This window comes from Chrysochloris asiatica, unplaced genomic scaffold (assembly GCF_000296735.1).
Source record: "Chrysochloris asiatica unplaced genomic scaffold, ChrAsi1.0 scaffold00038, whole genome shotgun sequence".
In the NCBI taxonomy this organism is placed as follows: Eukaryota; Metazoa; Chordata; class Mammalia; order Afrosoricida; family Chrysochloridae; genus Chrysochloris; species Chrysochloris asiatica.
This window is the reverse complement of record NW_006408556.1, coordinates 16,106,746-16,124,018: the sequence shown is the minus strand read 5'-3', so window position 1 is coordinate 16,124,018 and position 17,273 is coordinate 16,106,746. Positions and strand designations below refer to the sequence as shown.

The following is a 17,273-nucleotide window of genomic DNA, read 5'->3' as shown; positions in this document are numbered from 1 at the left end:
AGAAAAGATTGAAGTTGTCAAAGAGTTCATTTTGCTTGGATCCACTATCAACATTCATAGAAGCAGCAGCCAAAACGATGTATTGCAATAGGCAGTTCTGCGACACAAGATCTCTTTAAAGTATTCAAGAGCAAAGATATTATTTTGAGAAGTAAGGTAGGCCGGTCACAAGCCATGGTATTTTCAATAACCTCATATCATGTGAAAATTGGACAGTGAAAAAGGAAGACTGTAGAAGAATTGATACATTTGAGTTATGGTGTTAGAGGAGAATATTAAAAGTACCATGAACTGCCAAAAGAACAAACCAATCTGTGTTGGAAGAAGTGCAGCCTGAATGCTCCCTGGAAACCAGGATGGCCAGACCCATCTCTTATACTTCAAACACATTGTCAGGAGGGACCAGTCCCTGGAGAAGGATATCATATTTGGTAAAATGGAGGGTCATAGAAAAAGAGGAAGACCTCTAATGAGATGGATTGGCACAGTGGCAGCAGCGATGGGCTCAAATGTAGCAATGATTGTGAGGTTGGTGCAGGACCAGGTAGTGTTTCATTCTGTTGTGCATAGGGTCATTGTGAGTTGGTACCGACTCAATGGCACCTAACAACTAGCAGGTGCAACACTGTGGGTTAATGCACTGGACTGCAAGAATGGTTTGAACCTCAAAGTCAGCAGTTCAAGCTCATCAGCTGCTCCTCAGATACCCTTTACATGGTCGCTATGAATTGGAACTGACTCAGTGGCACTTGATGATGAGCTGCCTAACAAAGAAACCCTGGTAGCATAATGGATTACAAGCTAGGCTGCTAACTACAAGGTCAGTAGTCAAGTCTACCAGCTGCTCTGAGGAAGAAAGATGAGACTTTTTGCTCCCATAAAGATTTACAGCTTTGGAAACCCTATACATAAAGTTGCTATGAGTCAGAACTGACTAGTTGGCACACAACCACCACTAGCAACTATGTCACATACTTTTCGTTCCTGCCCACAGCTGTCTTTCTTTCAAGTATCACAGGATCTGAAATTAGAATACCTTATGTGCAGTGGAAAGTTGTTATTCTAGTGAATTTACTTGTAAATGTCACATGTTGTTAAGTGCCATGGAGTTGATTCCAACTCATAACGACCCTGTATATGTGGTTCAAACCGACCTTGTGGTCCAGTGCTTATCCTACAGCACCATATATTGTTTACATTAAACCTGCAAACTTCAGTTACTGACATTTTTTAATTAACATGCACACATGCTCATGTTCTTTTTAACACAGAGATGCAGGTGATTTTCATGTCTGACAGGCCAAACCTCATTATACACAGGATGAAGAAAAGCTGGAACCACCATAAAATTCACATTTTTTTTTTCCTATCAGGACCTTTCTCTATGCCTAACTTACCCCAACAGGCATACACATACAGTCCCTATCCAAAGATGGAGGTAGAGCATTTCCCTGCCATTTGTGTGGGTGTCACACAGAGAACCCCAAAACCAGTGAAAACTGCCCTGATTTTCAGAAGATGGAATGTAGATCTGCAACTCCAAAAGTTAAATCATTTAATAATTTTTCTAATTATCATTAGTGAAGTTTAAAGCAGCATCTAGAAATTTAATAGATCTCTTTGAACCTAGGGACTCTGTTTTGGTGGGTTTTTCTTAATACCTTTCCTGTGTAGGACTCCTTTCCTCCAAAACATCAGAGTACCTTCTGAGAGCATTTCCCATGTTATTTGGATAATCCCATCAGAAATTGCGTGCAGAACCTTTTTCTGCTTCCATATGTGTCCTCCATCTTCCATTCACACAGGTGGTTACAATGGACTTTTTTTGTTTTTTAATATAATCAATCTTTTTATCCCTCATATTGGCTAAAACAGCCAAAATATCTGTTGAATATTTCTGAATTTTCAATTTTGCACCCTGAAAAATAAAAATGTCTGCATTTTTCCATTGATTTGAGAGCATCCTAAGAAAAACTGAATATTATAAAACTCAGATTTTTATAACTAATGCTTTCTAGAAACTTTGTGTGGTGTATATAAGCTGTTTTCTACATCAGCTAAATTGTCACAAGACTTAAAAGAAAAAGACAAAAAGCAACCTCCCTTCATGTTGTTAAGTGCCATTGAGTCGGTTCTGACCCATAGTGACCCCATTTAGGTTTCCCAAGGAGCCACTGGTAAGTTTGAACTGCCAACTGTGAGGTTCAAACTGACCTTGCGGTCCAGTGCTTATCTTATAGCACCACACCAGGACTCCTCAACCTCCTTTAAAGTTGTGTATAATCAACGAGATAGAAAGGGAAGCTTCTTAAAGGAATTGACAGATAGCTGGTGCTCATCGTTTCCCCCTTTCCTTCTTTTTGCTCAAAGTATATATGTAACAGTTAGAGCTCTAGCAACTATATTGGATTATAAATAACCTTGAGAATGGAAGCCAAGTGCTGAGGTGAGGGAGCAAACAGATGGAAGGAGATGGGTTCTGGGCAATCAACCATGTAGCAGCCATACCAGTCCTAAACTATTCCCCTGTACGTTTCTGTTATTGGGATGATGCTCTGGAATGAATTATATCCCTCCCAAATATGTGTTGTAAATCCTAAACTGTGATTCTAATCCCATTTGGGAATGGGTTGTCTTTGTTATTTTAATGAGGCTGGATTCATGTAAAGTGTATCTTCAATCAATTTCTTTTGAGATATAAAAGAGATTAACAAGAGAGCAGAGGAAAGATGGGCTAAAATAGATGCCAAGACACACTGAGGTCTCCAAGGAAACAGGAAGCAAAACCTGAAGAGACTAGGACCTCCCTCTGGAGCAGATACAGAGAGAAAGCCTTCCCCCAGAACCAAGGCACTGAATTCAGACTTCTAGCTTCCTGAACTATTTTGCTGAGAAAATACATTTGTCTGTTAAAGTCATGACTCATGGCATGTCTGTTACAGCAGCCCTGGAAAACTAAGACAGATGGGGAGTCTCAATCTTATTGAAAACACTTACATGAGTTTTCTGTTACCTGCAGCCAGATACTAAGGGATGCATCTCTCTCTTCATTAGTTAATGCGTACTTAGCCCAGAAATCTCAAATTGTCGTTTTCAGAAAGAAGGCATCTCTGACTACATCATATTCACCTATTATTCTCATAACCTAGAGTGTCCTCAAGTTCTTTGGTTCAAAGTATTTCTCACAACTATAATGAAGTGTTTGTTGAAGGTTACTGTTTCCCATTAGAACGATCTATCCCTCAATAGAGTTATACTATGTTGTTTACAAATACTAGCAAAATGTCCAGCACATATTAGGGTCTCAGTCAATACCTTACACCTCCTATCAATCCCCCTAAAGGTCACACTTATCGAAGGTCACCAAGTATGGTTCTGAACATCATGGTGTTTATTGATTAACAAATTGATTAATAATTTTAAAAGCTTCATCATCAACTTAGCATGGATTCTTGTCACCATGTCATTTCACTGCCTTCTAGTCCAGATGGTCTACCTGCTCTTGGATAGACTTCTTACTCGGTGCTGGAAGTATGCCATTGAGTTGGCCCTGATTCATAGCAACCCTGTATAGGGTCTCTGAGGTTATAAATTTTTACTGGAGCAGAAAGCCTCATCTTTCTTCGGCAGAGTCACTGGTGGATTCAAACTGCTGGCCTTTCTGTTAGCAGCCCAATGTGTAACCCACTACACTATCAGGGCTCCTTTCTGACCTGCCAGCTGTGTTTATATAATTAAAAAATTAAAAAAAAAAAAAAAAACCGTTGTTGCTGGGTGGATTCAAACTACCAGCTTTTCAGCTATGAGCACTTAGCCGTTTGCACCACATGTTGTTATTGGTCAGGTGCCATCAAGTCGGTATCAGGTATCAACTCATAGGCACCTTATACACAACAGAATGAAACATTGCCCCAATCCTAGGCCAACCTCACAGCACCACATAGAGATTCAATAATGCTTTGGAGTCCTGGTATGGCGCTGTGGGTTAATGCGCCTGACTGTAAAGGCATTTGAGCTGCAAGGTCAGCAGTTCAAGCTCACCAGCTACTCCTCATAAACCCTACACAGGGTCGCTATGGGTCAGAACTGACTAAACGGCACTTACCAACAGAAACAATAACGCTTTGCAGATGTGTTTCATTCTGACTTGGATGTGTGTGCTTCACTTAGAAATGGGTTTTCTGTGTTTTTACAACCAAAAGGAGAACAATAATCTGTGCCAATGGTGTGGGAGCAACAGCTGACCTCCCTTAACCTAGTGGTGAGTGAGGGAGCGGGGAGAGAGAATCACCATCATCCACACTAGCTGCCCTAGGTGGATTCCTGGGAAGTGGAAGTCAGATGTGCCTCCACCCTCCAGCCTTTTTTTTTCAAACCAATTCTGACATCCACTGCCCCTCCCATGGCACTCCCATTTCCCTGTTGGCTTCAATAATTCATTGAAACGGCCACGAAGAACTCACAGAGCATACTCACAGTTATCAGGATACAGTTCTTAGTGAGTCATGCTCAAAGATTTGGCCCCCACCCTACTTGGACAAGTCATACAAAGCTCTTTTAGCTTTGCCCAATAAGTGCTCAAAGGCACCCCACTCTGCAAGCAAGCCTCCTGCATGAAGGTACTCAGCTTCCTCACTCTGGGTGGCTCTGTCGCACGCCAGTCCTGATGCCTCTGCAGCGACTGTTTCTCCGACACAACTGCTCTCACAGCTCTCTGCCTCCTGGATTGAGGAGGTTCAGCAGAGTGATCTCAGGTCGAGCTCTACTCCTGGCTCTTCTTTCTTGATGGTAGTGAGATGCCCATCCTGTCTCTGGAATGGCTCATTTTAAACCTAGAGGAACAGTCCCTACTAATAGCGACCCTGGGTAGAGTTTCCTAGGCTGTAAATCTTAAACCTTATTTGCATGGTTTCACCCCACAAGGGTGTCATGTACCTTATTTACAGCATTAACAAACTATCCAAGGAGGTCTGGTAGCATAATGGTTATGAATTGGGCTGCTAAACTCAAGGTTAGCTAACCTCAAGGTTAGCTAGTTTGAAACTTCCAGCGGTTCCACGAGATAAAGATGAGGCTTTCTGCTCCTGTAAAGATTTACAGCCTCGGAAACCCTGTACAGGGTCGCTATGAATCGGAACCTACTCCACAGCACACCACTACCAACAACAAACTATCCAATCCCCTTAGTGGCCTACAAACATCTCACATGTGCATAATCCTTCTTTGGTGCTGCAGGTTAATGTGCTGGACTGCAAGGTCGGTTTGAACCACAAGGTTCAAGTTCACCAGTCACTCCTCAGAAACCCTATACAGGGTTTTTACGAGTCAGAACCAACTCAACGGCACTTAGCAACAACAACCCTAGTGGTGCTTCAGGTTAGGTGTTGGACTGCTAACAAAAAGGTCGGCAGTTCAGTTCTGCTGTGAGAAAGATGAAGCTGTCTGCTCCCGTAAAGATTTACCATCTCAGAAACCCTAAACAGGGTCACTCTAAGTCGGAATCAACTTGATGGCAGTAGATGGCTGGTCAATTATTGGGAGTTACAAAGACTATAGCTAGAAGAACCATGTTAAGCAGTCTACTGCACCCTACTAACCATTGACTAGCATTTGTAGAACCAATAAGAAAACAACATGATGGTCTAAGAAGGACTCAATCATCACTTCTGTGGTATGCCTGCTGAAAATGAATAACCTGAGAAAACATCAGGCAGACAAACCCGGACAAAGAAATTACCTGAACAATTTCATGAAAAACAAAGGCTGCGGAACTGTTCCAAATGAAAGGATGAGACTAACAACCTAACAACTGGATGGACCACCATGATGGCTAGATTAAATGGTGGTGGTGGTGGTTGCCACCGGGGCAGTTCTGACTCATAATGACCCTGTAAATCTTTACTGAAACAGGAAACAGCATCTTTCTCCTTTAGATCCACTGGTAGATTTGAACTGCTGACCTTGCGGTTAGCAGTCCAGCTCATAATCTGCTACATTACCAGGGCTCCTTAAATACTAGGTCAGGGGAAAAAATTGTCATATGGAAATCACTGAAATGATAAAATTTCAACGTCAATGTTTAATTTGCTGAATTTGGTATTGGGATTAGGGTTGTGTTAAGGAATCTCTTAACCTTAGGAGATATTACAGATGTGGAGGTATAAAGGGTTATTATGTCTGCCACTACTCCTGGGATGGCATTCTAGGTTAAGCACTAAACTGCTAACCACAAGGTTAGCAGTTCAAACCCACCAGCCACTCCTTTGAAACCCTATGCAGGGTCACTATGAGTCGGAACCAACTCAACGGCACTTAACAACAACAATGGCTACTCTGAAATAGTCAAAATAATAATAATATGAGATAGAGGGGGTGGGCAAATGTAGAGAGACATTAACAATTAGAGAATCAAGATCAACAATTGGAGGTCAAGTTTATATGAGTGTTCATTATAAGATTCTTGCAACATTCTGTAAGTGTGAAAGTTTTCAAGATGCAAATTTTTTTTTTTTTTAGAAAAGCTAAGTAGAGTGACTTCTTGTTGCAATCAACCATTTAATTGAGGACAGCAACATTGACAATCAACCGGATGAGACTCATCAGTGCTTGCTTTGTGGGCTGTCTCTGCTCAGAAGTGTCTTCCTAAGTCCAAAGAACCTGTGGATAGAGGGATGGAGTCAAAGGTTGTATTCCATTTCAAGACTAACAGTTCTCAAGCAACACACTCAACCCTGAGGTACAGAACCATGAAATCTGTTCAGAGGGCCACCAGCAGTAAAAGACACCATCCACTCCCACTCCAGGAGAGGTTTTTGCCTTCACTCCACTGTTGTTGTTAAGTGACATTGAATCCGTTCCAACACATAGCGACCCTATATAGGGTTTCCAAGGAACGGTTGGAGAGCTTGAAAGGCCCACCCTACGTTTCAAACCGAATTGCAGTACAGTGCATTAACCCACAGTGGCACACCAGGACTCCTCTCTCAAAAGCCTGCTCTTTGGGCTGACCTCCAGTTTTTATACTATCTTTTGAATGCTCTTTAACCCACCTGAAAGGAATAAATTTGGTAAAAAGGGCACTGTTGGTCGCCAATTGTCAAGTTCCTCAACTTCTCTTATCTCATTCTTCAGCTTGTTGGCGTCCTCCTTCACCCAGAAAGGCAAGCTATAGGAAAAAGAGAAAACCCTCAGTTTGGATTTGTCTGATGCAAAACTTACAAATGCTGTCAGAGGACAAGATACTGCTGTTGTTGCTAGATTTCTGGTCTATAAAAGCACCTACTTGTGACGGCAGTTCCGACTCATGGCGATCCTGTATAGCGGTATCTAAGGAGTGGCTGGTGGGTTTGAACTGCCAACCTTTCCTTTAGCAGTTTATCCTATTGTGCCACACCAAGACACCACTTGCCCCCAAAATGAGAAGACCTTTGTCCTATTTACCCTGTGCTGCTGTAGCAGAAGTATCACAAGTGGGTGGTTTTAAAGACCAGAAATTTATCTCCTCTCAGTTCAGGAGGCTGGCAGTCCAAATTCAAGGCTGTAATTCTAGGAGAAGGCTTTGTCTCTGTTGACTCTGGGGCACAATCTATGTTTTTCTCCCGTTCTGCTGCTCAGTTCCTTGGCTTCTGTCTTTCCCCATGTATACTTATTTGTCTCTGTGTCTACTCTGCTCTTTTCATATCTCAAAAGTCATTAGGTTTATGACACATCTACAGTGATGTGGCCTCATTAACATAACAAAGATAACCCTAATGAGATTATATCCATAGGTTTAAGGAGTGTGATTACAGTACATATTTGAATGAGACACAATTTAATCCATAGGCACTTCCAATTTAGGGAACCATGCTCAAAATAAAGCTCAATGTTATTTGTTCAACACTCATCTCTGCCCCAAACCCAAACCTTTCTACCCTTCTTGGTCCTGCTCTCTGCTTGGGAGGCCACTTCTAGAAGCCTGCATCTCCTTCACTCCTCCATGTCCTCTGACTCTGAACTGGGTTGGCTAATGGAAAGCAGCAATAGGATATCAGGGAATGAGAAGGAAGAAGTTGGAGTATTTCTTACTCAGCTTCTCAACTACTTTCCAGTTCTGGCAGGAACTGTATTTTCCACGGTCTGGTCACAGCTCCTGTCCGGGAGTCCTCATTACAAGGCTCCAGCGCTCACTGCCCTACTAACCATGAGCTCTCTTCTTCTGGCTCAAGGCCTACGCAGACTGTGACAATTAAGGTTTTGTGTCAATTTGGCTGGGCCAAGATTCTCAGCGGCTTAGTAGTTAAGATGTAGTAATCTAATTCACTAGTGTGATCTGATGTGTATATCATCTATGTCATAAATCCTCACTTCTATGAAAGACAATCCAGGAAAGCTAAATAATTTGGTATGTTGGTGACTGATTTCTCATATTTAGACTATTCTAGAAAAGTGTTTATAAAAAAAATGTAAAGAACACCCACACTTGCAGATAATACCCACTTATCCTGGCTTCAGTGACTGGATGATCAGAGCTCAACCAGAAGTAAAAAGAAGAGGGGAAAAAAAAAAGTATTCTCATACAATTTGATGAACTTGACCTATACCTATGGAAGCAGTAGCTCAAAAGAGGGAACAAGTCCTTACAGCAAGAATCATTCCCACCCCCTCCACACACAGAGTAGACAGGGATGGGCAACTTGGACATTGGCTACCCAAAATGGGATGTGGGGGGCTACAAAGGCAAGAAGTGACTGGCTTACAAGCTTTCAAGAGGGAACCTAGATCCAGAGGGCCTGGAGGAAGGTAGAATCTCTGGTGAGTAGTATGCAATCTGACTAGGCAGAGCTGATGAAATGAAATGCAGACAGGTCTCTTGTGATACAATAGTGAATAATTGTTATCAGGACTGATTGTGAGGGTTGGAAATGTAAAGGTGGATGTTTTATAGCAAGGAGGGGAGTGATTAACTTTCCAGTCTAGGAGCGGAGGTCCCTAGGACCATCAAGGGAGAAGAGCAGAGAGTGGGACCCTATCCAGAGAAGCAGTGATGCCTGAAATGGAGCCAGAGATAATGACGTGGAGCGATGGAGCAGCTGGAGATTTTAGATCCAGAGAGGGAGAGCAACGGTGTGCTGAAGACCTGGGGGGTACGGGGAAGGAGTGCATGGAGGGGATTGTAACCATGGCAATGAGATGATATACGATAGAATGAATGTAAGGTTGATGTTCTCCCATGTAAACTATCACATAATTCACAATAAAACATTAAAAATATATATATACAACAAGAGGGAGGTTGGCAGAGGAAAGATAAAGGTACTGGGAGACTCAAGGAGGAATGCAACAGTTAAAGTGAATAGAGGTAAATACTGTTAAAGGGATTGCAACCAGGTAATGAAGCAAAGTATATGATTTGTTGACTGTAAAACTCATGATCTGCTCTATAAACCTTCACTCAGTTCACAGTAAAGTTTTTAAAAATGGTAAAAAAATAAAATAAAATGTAAAACACACACATAATAGGCCCCAATTATGTGCCTTAAGTAATAATGTATTAGTACCCCAGCTGAACCCTAGTGAGACTTGGAGATACTTGTCCACTGTATACACACTTACATAAGACTGACTTGTATCAGAAAGTCAAAGGTTTTCTACTGGCAAATATCTCTTTCTAGGTCAGAACCTATTTGGGTAAGTAAATGAAGTTCAGATGGAGTTGAGAAAAAAAATATGAGAGCGGAAGAATGGTTAATATGGGATAGTCATAATTCCGATGACTTTCTCTCTGCCTCTTAAAGTTCTAACCATCCTCCCACTGCATTCATCTGAGCATCTGTCTTTTCCAGCAAACTCTTAAATTCTGGAAAACAAGGACCTTTATTTTTTGCTCCGTGTAAACTTTTCCATGTGCATACTTAGCACAAACATGGCATATGCCAGTCTGTCAATCATTTCTGTTGAATGCATGAGCAGTCCAGCTACCAATCCACAATGGACTTCATTGTGGCCCCCCCATTAAGAAAATATTTACCAAAGCCGTAGCCCTTATGGTAGTGGTGGGCCGTGGAGTCAGTTTCAACTCATAACGACCCTGCATAGAGTTTCCGAGGCTGTAAATCTTTATGGGAGCAGAAAACCTCATATTTCTCCAGTGGACTAGCTGGTAGTTTCAAACTGCTGCCCTTGAGGTTAGCAGCGGGACTTGTAACCAATACACTACCAGAGCTCCTGCTAGCCTCTATACCTGTGGATAACATCCTGTTTGGAAACAGGGGGTTTTGTTATGATAATGAGGTAATACCCAAGCAGGGTAGGTCTTAAGCCTAATAATTTCTGTGCTATAAAGAGATTGTGTTATAAAATGACCCGATCGCTTCATCTGCATGCGAAAGCTGGATAGTGAGTAAGGAAAACTGGAGAAGAATTGATGCATTTGGTATTCACAAAGAATATTAAAAGGACCATGGACTGCCAGAAGAACAAATAAATCTGTGTTGGAAGAAGTACAACCAGAATACTCCTTAGAAGGGAGGATGGTGAGACTTTATCTCATGTACTTCGGACATGTTAACAGGAGGGATCAGTCCAGGAGAAGGCCATCATGTTTGGTACAGTAGAGGATCGGCAAAAAAGAGGAAGACCCTAAATGAGATGAATTGACATAGCAGCTGCAGCAATAGGCTCAAACATAGGAGTGAATGTGAGGATGGGGCAGACCCGGCAGTGTTTCGTTCAGCAGCTAACAATAGATACAGAGGGATAAACACGGGGAAGAAAAAGACAAACAACAGAAACAGATGCATCTTCAGCCCAGTGAGGTAAAATGAGTTCCTTTATGTGGCCTTTGGCAGCCGTAGCTCTTTGGAAAAATGGCTCCAGACACGTTTCCCCTAACCCCTGAGGAGTTGTTACTTTTACCATTTTATGCAAAAGCAACTTGGCGACCTCCTATGGTGCATTCTACCCTAGAAGGTTTGTTACTTTGTCCAGGGGAGGAGTAGGTCTCTGTGGGCAGAGACTGTCACTTCTGTACACACTCTGAGTTGATTGACATTGCATATATAATTGAGGATTGGTTGAACTCTGAAAGCAGACTGGGATGTATCAATAGCTGAACAGCAGGGGTTCTGAAGACTTTCTGGTTGGCAGGAGCTGGAAGGGAAGCATGTCCTTTGGGACTCAGAGAGAGGACCCTTCACAGTCTGGTGATAAAAGGCTGCAAGTGAGAGAGGTGCTGGCTGCCAGCCGAACTGGCAGAGAAGCAGAGCCACTGAGAATCAAGCAGTCCTAAAGCTGCTGCACTGGCCTTGAGCTGGGGAGAGGCCAAGAGGACAGACAAGCCTGTGAGCCGGGAGCAGCTAGAGCGCTGTTCTGACTGGCTGCTGCCCTGCACTGAAATGAAGGAAGGGATGTTCTCTCTTCCAGACAGTGCCTGTGGGCTTCCCGATTCTGATCCTAAGTTGATCCTGCATTAGTAAGCCACCTAACTGTGAATATGGCCTGTGTGTTCTCTGGGGCCAGTCAACAAATTCTCAAACCCAGTAGAGAAGTGCAGAGTGCCATGGGAGAGCAGGGGCAAGGAGCGTCAGAAATGGTAAAAGACATTGGAGAGCAGAGGTATGTCTTAACCTTCACCTCATTGGAACCAGCTATGTACTTATCCTGATTCTTATCCCTCATGAATTTGTTGTTGTTGTTGTTGTTGTTGTTAAGTGCTGTCGAGTCAGTTCTGACCCATAGCGACCCTGTAGAGGGTTTCCAAGGAGCGACTGGTGAGCTTGCAGTTCAAACCGACTTTGCAGTCTAGCGCATTAACCCACAGTGCCAAGTCTTTAAGCTACAACACACCCAAGAATGCCTAGGAATATCAGCAACTACTGGAAGCTGAAACAAAGAAGGGCCTCCCCCTTAGAACTATGCCTAAATTGTGAGAAAATCAATTTCTTTCAAGCCACCCACGTGTATTTTCTGTTCAGCAGTACTTGATACTAAGACACCCTCCACGTGTCTCTCCAAAAACCCTCCTTACAAACTTTGCCACCCTCCTGCAGGGACTCAAAAGGTCCCTATGTTTCTGGAGTCACTGAACAGGAGAAAATAAGAAACAAATGATAGTTGTACAAAGAAGAAAGAATATATAACATGGTAAGATAACTCACTTGGGAATTGGTGGAAGAGGCTCAAGTGGAATAAATGTATCAAATTTCTTTTTATAAGGCACTCTGAAAAACAGGAAAAGCAACCATAAAATTGGCTTTTATGGCAAAGAGTTCAATATGTCACTGTGTTCAATATAAGGACTTATTTTCTGCTATTGATTTTCATGCATGGGCTTCAAAACTGTAACAGCCATGTTTTTTATTATTTTTGATCATTTTTAATAAACATCATTAAATCACACATGATTTATTTTTAAATAATAATTTAAGTAACACACCAGCTATTTTTCTTTTAATTTCATTATCATTTCTTCTCCTTAACACTTTCGTCTAACTTTGGGTCTCAGTTTAAACCAAGTTAAATAGACATCACTAAACACCAATCTGTGGTGCCACAGGATAAGCACTTCAAAGTTGGTTTGAACTGCAAGGTCGGCGGTTCAAACTCACCAGTCGCTCCTCAGAAGCCCTACTCATGGTAGCTATGAGTCTGAACCGTCCTGAGCACTTCACAAAAACAACCACCAATCTAAGGAGCTCTGGTAGCATAGTGGTTACAAGTTGGGCTACTGACCACAAGGTCTGCAGTTTGAATCTCCTAGTGCTCCATGGGAGAAAGATGAGACTTTCTGCTCCCGTAAAGATGTATAGCCTCAGAAACCCTATACAGGACGCTATGAGTCGGAACCGACTCCACGGCACACACCTCCCTCCCCACCAGTATTTAATCCAGCCATTATGGTACTGTATCCAGTTGTTGCTATGGGTTGGAACCAACTCAATAGCACACAACCACCAACCACCAGTCTGATTCAAAATGGTCATTGAAAAGTCTTCAAATTTGTGATTATAACAATAAGAACAAAATTAACAACCACTCATTGCAGTCCTGGAGTCCTGGTGTGGTGCTGTAGGTTAATGTGCCAGACTGCAAAGCCATTTGAATTACAAGGTCCGGCGGTTCAAGCTCACCAGCTGCTCCTTGGAAACCCCGTACAGGGTCACTATGGGTTGGAATGGACTCAATGGCACTTAACAACAACAACAACAACAATTAAGAACAAAATTAACACCCACTTCTAAATTATAGTCAAGATCTGTTGGGGACCGCAAGCACTGAGATGCTGAGGCCCTGTGTCATGGACGAAAAGCCAACACAAAGGTCCCACTCAGATTGTGGGCCAGGACCCTGAGGGCCAAAGGAAGTGACCGACCTCCTGACGTCCCGGGTTCATTGGCTTTTGCGAACTCACTGGTGGGCTACCTCTGTATAATTTTCTTTGGTCTTATTATTCATTCTATGCTTCTAACTCCAGTAATTGTAGCTTCTGAGAAAATGGTTTCTTATATGCCTTTCTTAATGTCTCCACTGTGTTGGCAGTGCGTGGGGTCCTGGGAACAAATCTCTCTGAGGAACAAGCCCTGGCCACCTGGTAAGCATGTCCAAACTGTTCTTTATCAAATTATTCAGTTATATTTGATATTAACTTAATACATGAGCTCTTGATATCCATGCACCATATTAAAACCAAAACCCTTTCTAAAGCTGAGGCTGTAAAAGTTCCAAAGGCAGGTTTGCTGGGATTACGCAAGGAGGCTTTACCCAGGGTATTCACTCGTAGATTGGTAAATTCTGGGAGTATTGTTTAAGGAATAATAGTGGCAGCCCCTCAAACTGTCCCCAGGTGTAACCCATTAACTTGGATGTCCGCCTTCCTCCTGAAAACTTAAGCCAGGTAGCTGAAACAGCTTGACTCCCTTCAGACCTTTTAAATCCTTTTCACCTTTACCCATTAGAGATTAAGCGCTATAGGTATGTTAATTAGCCTTGAGAAACCTCAAGTCGCTGCTTTAGGATTTAAGCCTAAAAACTAATTTATAACAGTTTGCTTGAATTTTTGGAAAATTAAGAATGTTAGATTATTAAGACAATTTGCGATGTATATTTTAGAATTTGTTCCTGTAATCATTGTGTCCTGTTTTGAACGATTAATCACATTTCATTTCTGTACCCTGTCTTAATAATCACCTTCTTCCTTTGTGTAAAATCCCTCCCTGAAATAAAAGACAGATGCAGATTGAATCCTGCATGCATTACTGCCTGCAGTGCGATGCTGCCTGCTACACAGGGTCTGCCTGCCAGTTTTGCATCCACTCTGGTCTCGGGTGTCTCTTTTTTTCTCTCATTGCGTCTTTGTGTATACTCTTTTTCTATTTCTTTCGCCTCCAGATCTCTCTACTTCGTGAACCAAACTTCCCTGTAGAGGCAGGTCCCCTACAAAGATCCCCTGTGTATAATTTCTATTACACAGATGTGTACATGCACACATTAACTAGATATGAACATTTAAAAAATCTTCACCTTATCTTGCTCTTTTGAGATCTGTTGTTTTATTAAGTCCTATAGACCCTGTATAGGGTTTCTGAGGAGCAGCTGGTGGATTTGAACCTCTGACTTAAAAACTAATTTATATATAGTGGAGAGATACACAATTCCTTTAAAGTCAGCTAAGTAACCCTAGTATTATAACATATACTTACCTTGAAAACTTCACAGATGGAAGAGTTGATCCTGCCTTGTGAAAATCTCTACTCTGTTCTGCATACATATATGGATTGTCCCCTGGAGTTAACTTTGGAATTCCATTCCTGGAATCAATATCTGTGAAAGATGTTTGGAAATGGAATCACACGAAGGGCTGAAGATGACCCACAGATTTGCTCTAACTAAATATTGATATGTCAATGGGAAATAAAATGATTTCATATTTTATTATAAAATCCTAGGTTTCTTAAAGTTCTGTTTGTGATTATCTCACGTTGAGGAGATGAAGATAAAAATGTGAGCCTATGTTTGGAACATTTTCTTTTTAAAATGTTGTTATGATTACCCGACCCTAAGACCAAGAATAGACTTAGGTTCTATTACCAGTTGCATTGTGTCCTGCCAGAATATCTGTTAGAATGGTGGTGGTGGTTATGTGTCATGGAGTCAGTTCATATGTTAGAATAATGACACTTATACTTGTGAATGTAATTCTGTTTAGAAGCAGGGTTTTCTTTGTTAGGTTAACGAGGCCCTATCAGTAGATTTAGGTAAGATCCTAAATTTAATCACTTTTTCATTATAGAAAATAGCAGATTAGACACGACATAAGCATATACTGGGGAAGATAGATATATAATAATGGTAATGTGGGCGTGCTATAAAAACAATCCTTACATATATTTGTGAAATGTGGAATGTCTGGAGTTTGTTTGAAAGTAATCCATGGGAGAGGAGTAAAGAGGAAGCAAGTTTTACCCTGTGTTGATTACTGAAGTTAAATGATGGGCACATGGGGGTTTTATTATGCTATTTGCTCTACTTTAGTCCATTAATTTCCTTAATAAAAAAGTGCTCGTTTTTAACAAAGGCAGGACAGTGATTACTACTGGAGTAAGGGAGGAAAGCTGGTGGATTCAGGGAGGGGCATACTGGAGGCTTAAGGTAGATATAAAGGTAATAGTATTTTTAATATATGGTCAGATTTATTCTTCCCAGCTTAAAGAGGAGAGGACTGAAACTCAGAGATGTCAAATGGCTTCAGCATGACCCATCAGTTAGTAGGTGGCGGAGCCAGAGGGTGAACTGGTCCTTGCTCCTTCTCCTGCCATAACGTCATCCTATTCCTCTGGATCCAAAACGCACCCATCCTGCCATTCCTCTGTGTATGCTCCCTGCATGTCTTGCTTTTCTTTTTCAAATGGTCCTTTCTTTTTTGTATTCAGCAGGCATCCTGGGAATTCCTTTTTCTTAAATGGAGAGAGAAGCACCCAAGTGTTTGTGATGTATTTTATTCTTTATGTTAAACAAGTATTCCACAAACATGAGGGTGAGTCAAAAAGTATTGCTACTAGGGTTCCAGTGCATGCATACCATTATTGCCAGAGTGCCTGAATCCCAACGCATAACAACCCTACAGCACAGAGTAGGACTGCTCTCTATTGTTTCCGAGGCTGTAAATCTTTACAGGAGCAGACAGTCTATCATTCTCCAAGGAGCAACTAGTGGTTTGAACCACCGACCTTGTAGTTAGCAGCCCAACACTTAACTCATTGTACCACCATAAGTGTTTATTCCAAACAAAATGTGTTTAAATATGTCTCTGCATTCAATGGCTGCAGACAATGTGTTCTCTCAGCAAAACATTTGTCTGTTGTAATCTCCTTGCTGTCATTGTTGTTAAGTGCTGTCAAATCGGTTCCAACCCACAGTGACCCAATATAGGGTTTCTGAGGAGCAGCTGGGGAGCTTGAACCATCAACCTTGCAGTTCAAATTGAACGTGCAGTCCAGCACACTAGCCCTCAATGCCACACCAGGACTTAGGGTACCTTAAAAAAACAGTCCAATTGAAACACTGGCTTCAGAGAGGATATCCTAGACCAGTTAAATTCAAGACAGAGGGGCCAGCTCAAAAAGTTTTGGAGACAGTTTTGGGGGATCCCAATGGGTTATCTGGACAGATTTTCTCTAAGGACACAGGACAATTATAATGGCTTATTATGAAGAAGTTTTAAGAAAATTAAAAACTGCATGAGTGAGAAAATGCAAGGAAAATTTCACCCAGGAATTTTTTTCCCTATCACAACAACGCAACTATTCATCCTTCCATGATAGCAAGTGCTGTCCTACGAGAATTTTGTTGGAAAACCTTACCTCACTCATCCTAAAACTCTAATCTTGCCTCTTCAGACTTTCTGTTCCCAAAACTCAATAGACATTTCAAAGGAACATGATTTGAGGCTTTTGAGGATGTCCAAACTGCCATTTTGATGTGGTGTAAATTGAAAACACAGAATTTTGCGGGGGAAGGATTAGAGGGCTAGACACATTGCTTGCTGAAGTATATAAACCTAGATGGAGGCTATGTGAAGAAATAGTAGCTTCACATTTTTTGTCTTTTCAGCTACTAAGGGTTTCTACAAGGAGCTCTGGTAGCGTAGTGGTTACGAATCGGGCTGTGAGCCGCAAGGTCAGCAGTTCGAAACTACCAGCGGTTCCGCGGGAGAAAGATGAGGCGTTCTGCTCCCGTAAAGATTTACAGCCTCGGAAACCCTGTGCAGGGTCGCTATGAGTCGGAACCGACTCCAC

The 17,273-nt window shown here is 41.9% G+C and overlaps 1 protein-coding gene across 1 annotated transcript in view; it reads right to left on the bottom strand.

Moving 5' to 3' along the window:
• Window positions 1–6,628: 6,628 nt before the first annotated feature.
• Window positions 6,629–17,273, bottom strand: part of SPATS1 (spermatogenesis associated, serine-rich 1) — a 76,400-nt gene continuing 65,755 nt past the window's right edge. The window contains exons 3-6 of the mRNA XM_006860603.1: window positions 14,679–14,799; window positions 12,138–12,200; window positions 7,050–7,165; window positions 6,629–6,657 (exon numbers count right to left, since the gene is read on the bottom strand). Coding sequence (XP_006860665.1) covers window positions 6,629–6,657; window positions 7,050–7,165; window positions 12,138–12,200; window positions 14,679–14,799 — 329 coding nt within the window. The remainder of the gene's footprint in view (window positions 6,658–7,049; window positions 7,166–12,137; window positions 12,201–14,678; window positions 14,800–17,273) is intronic.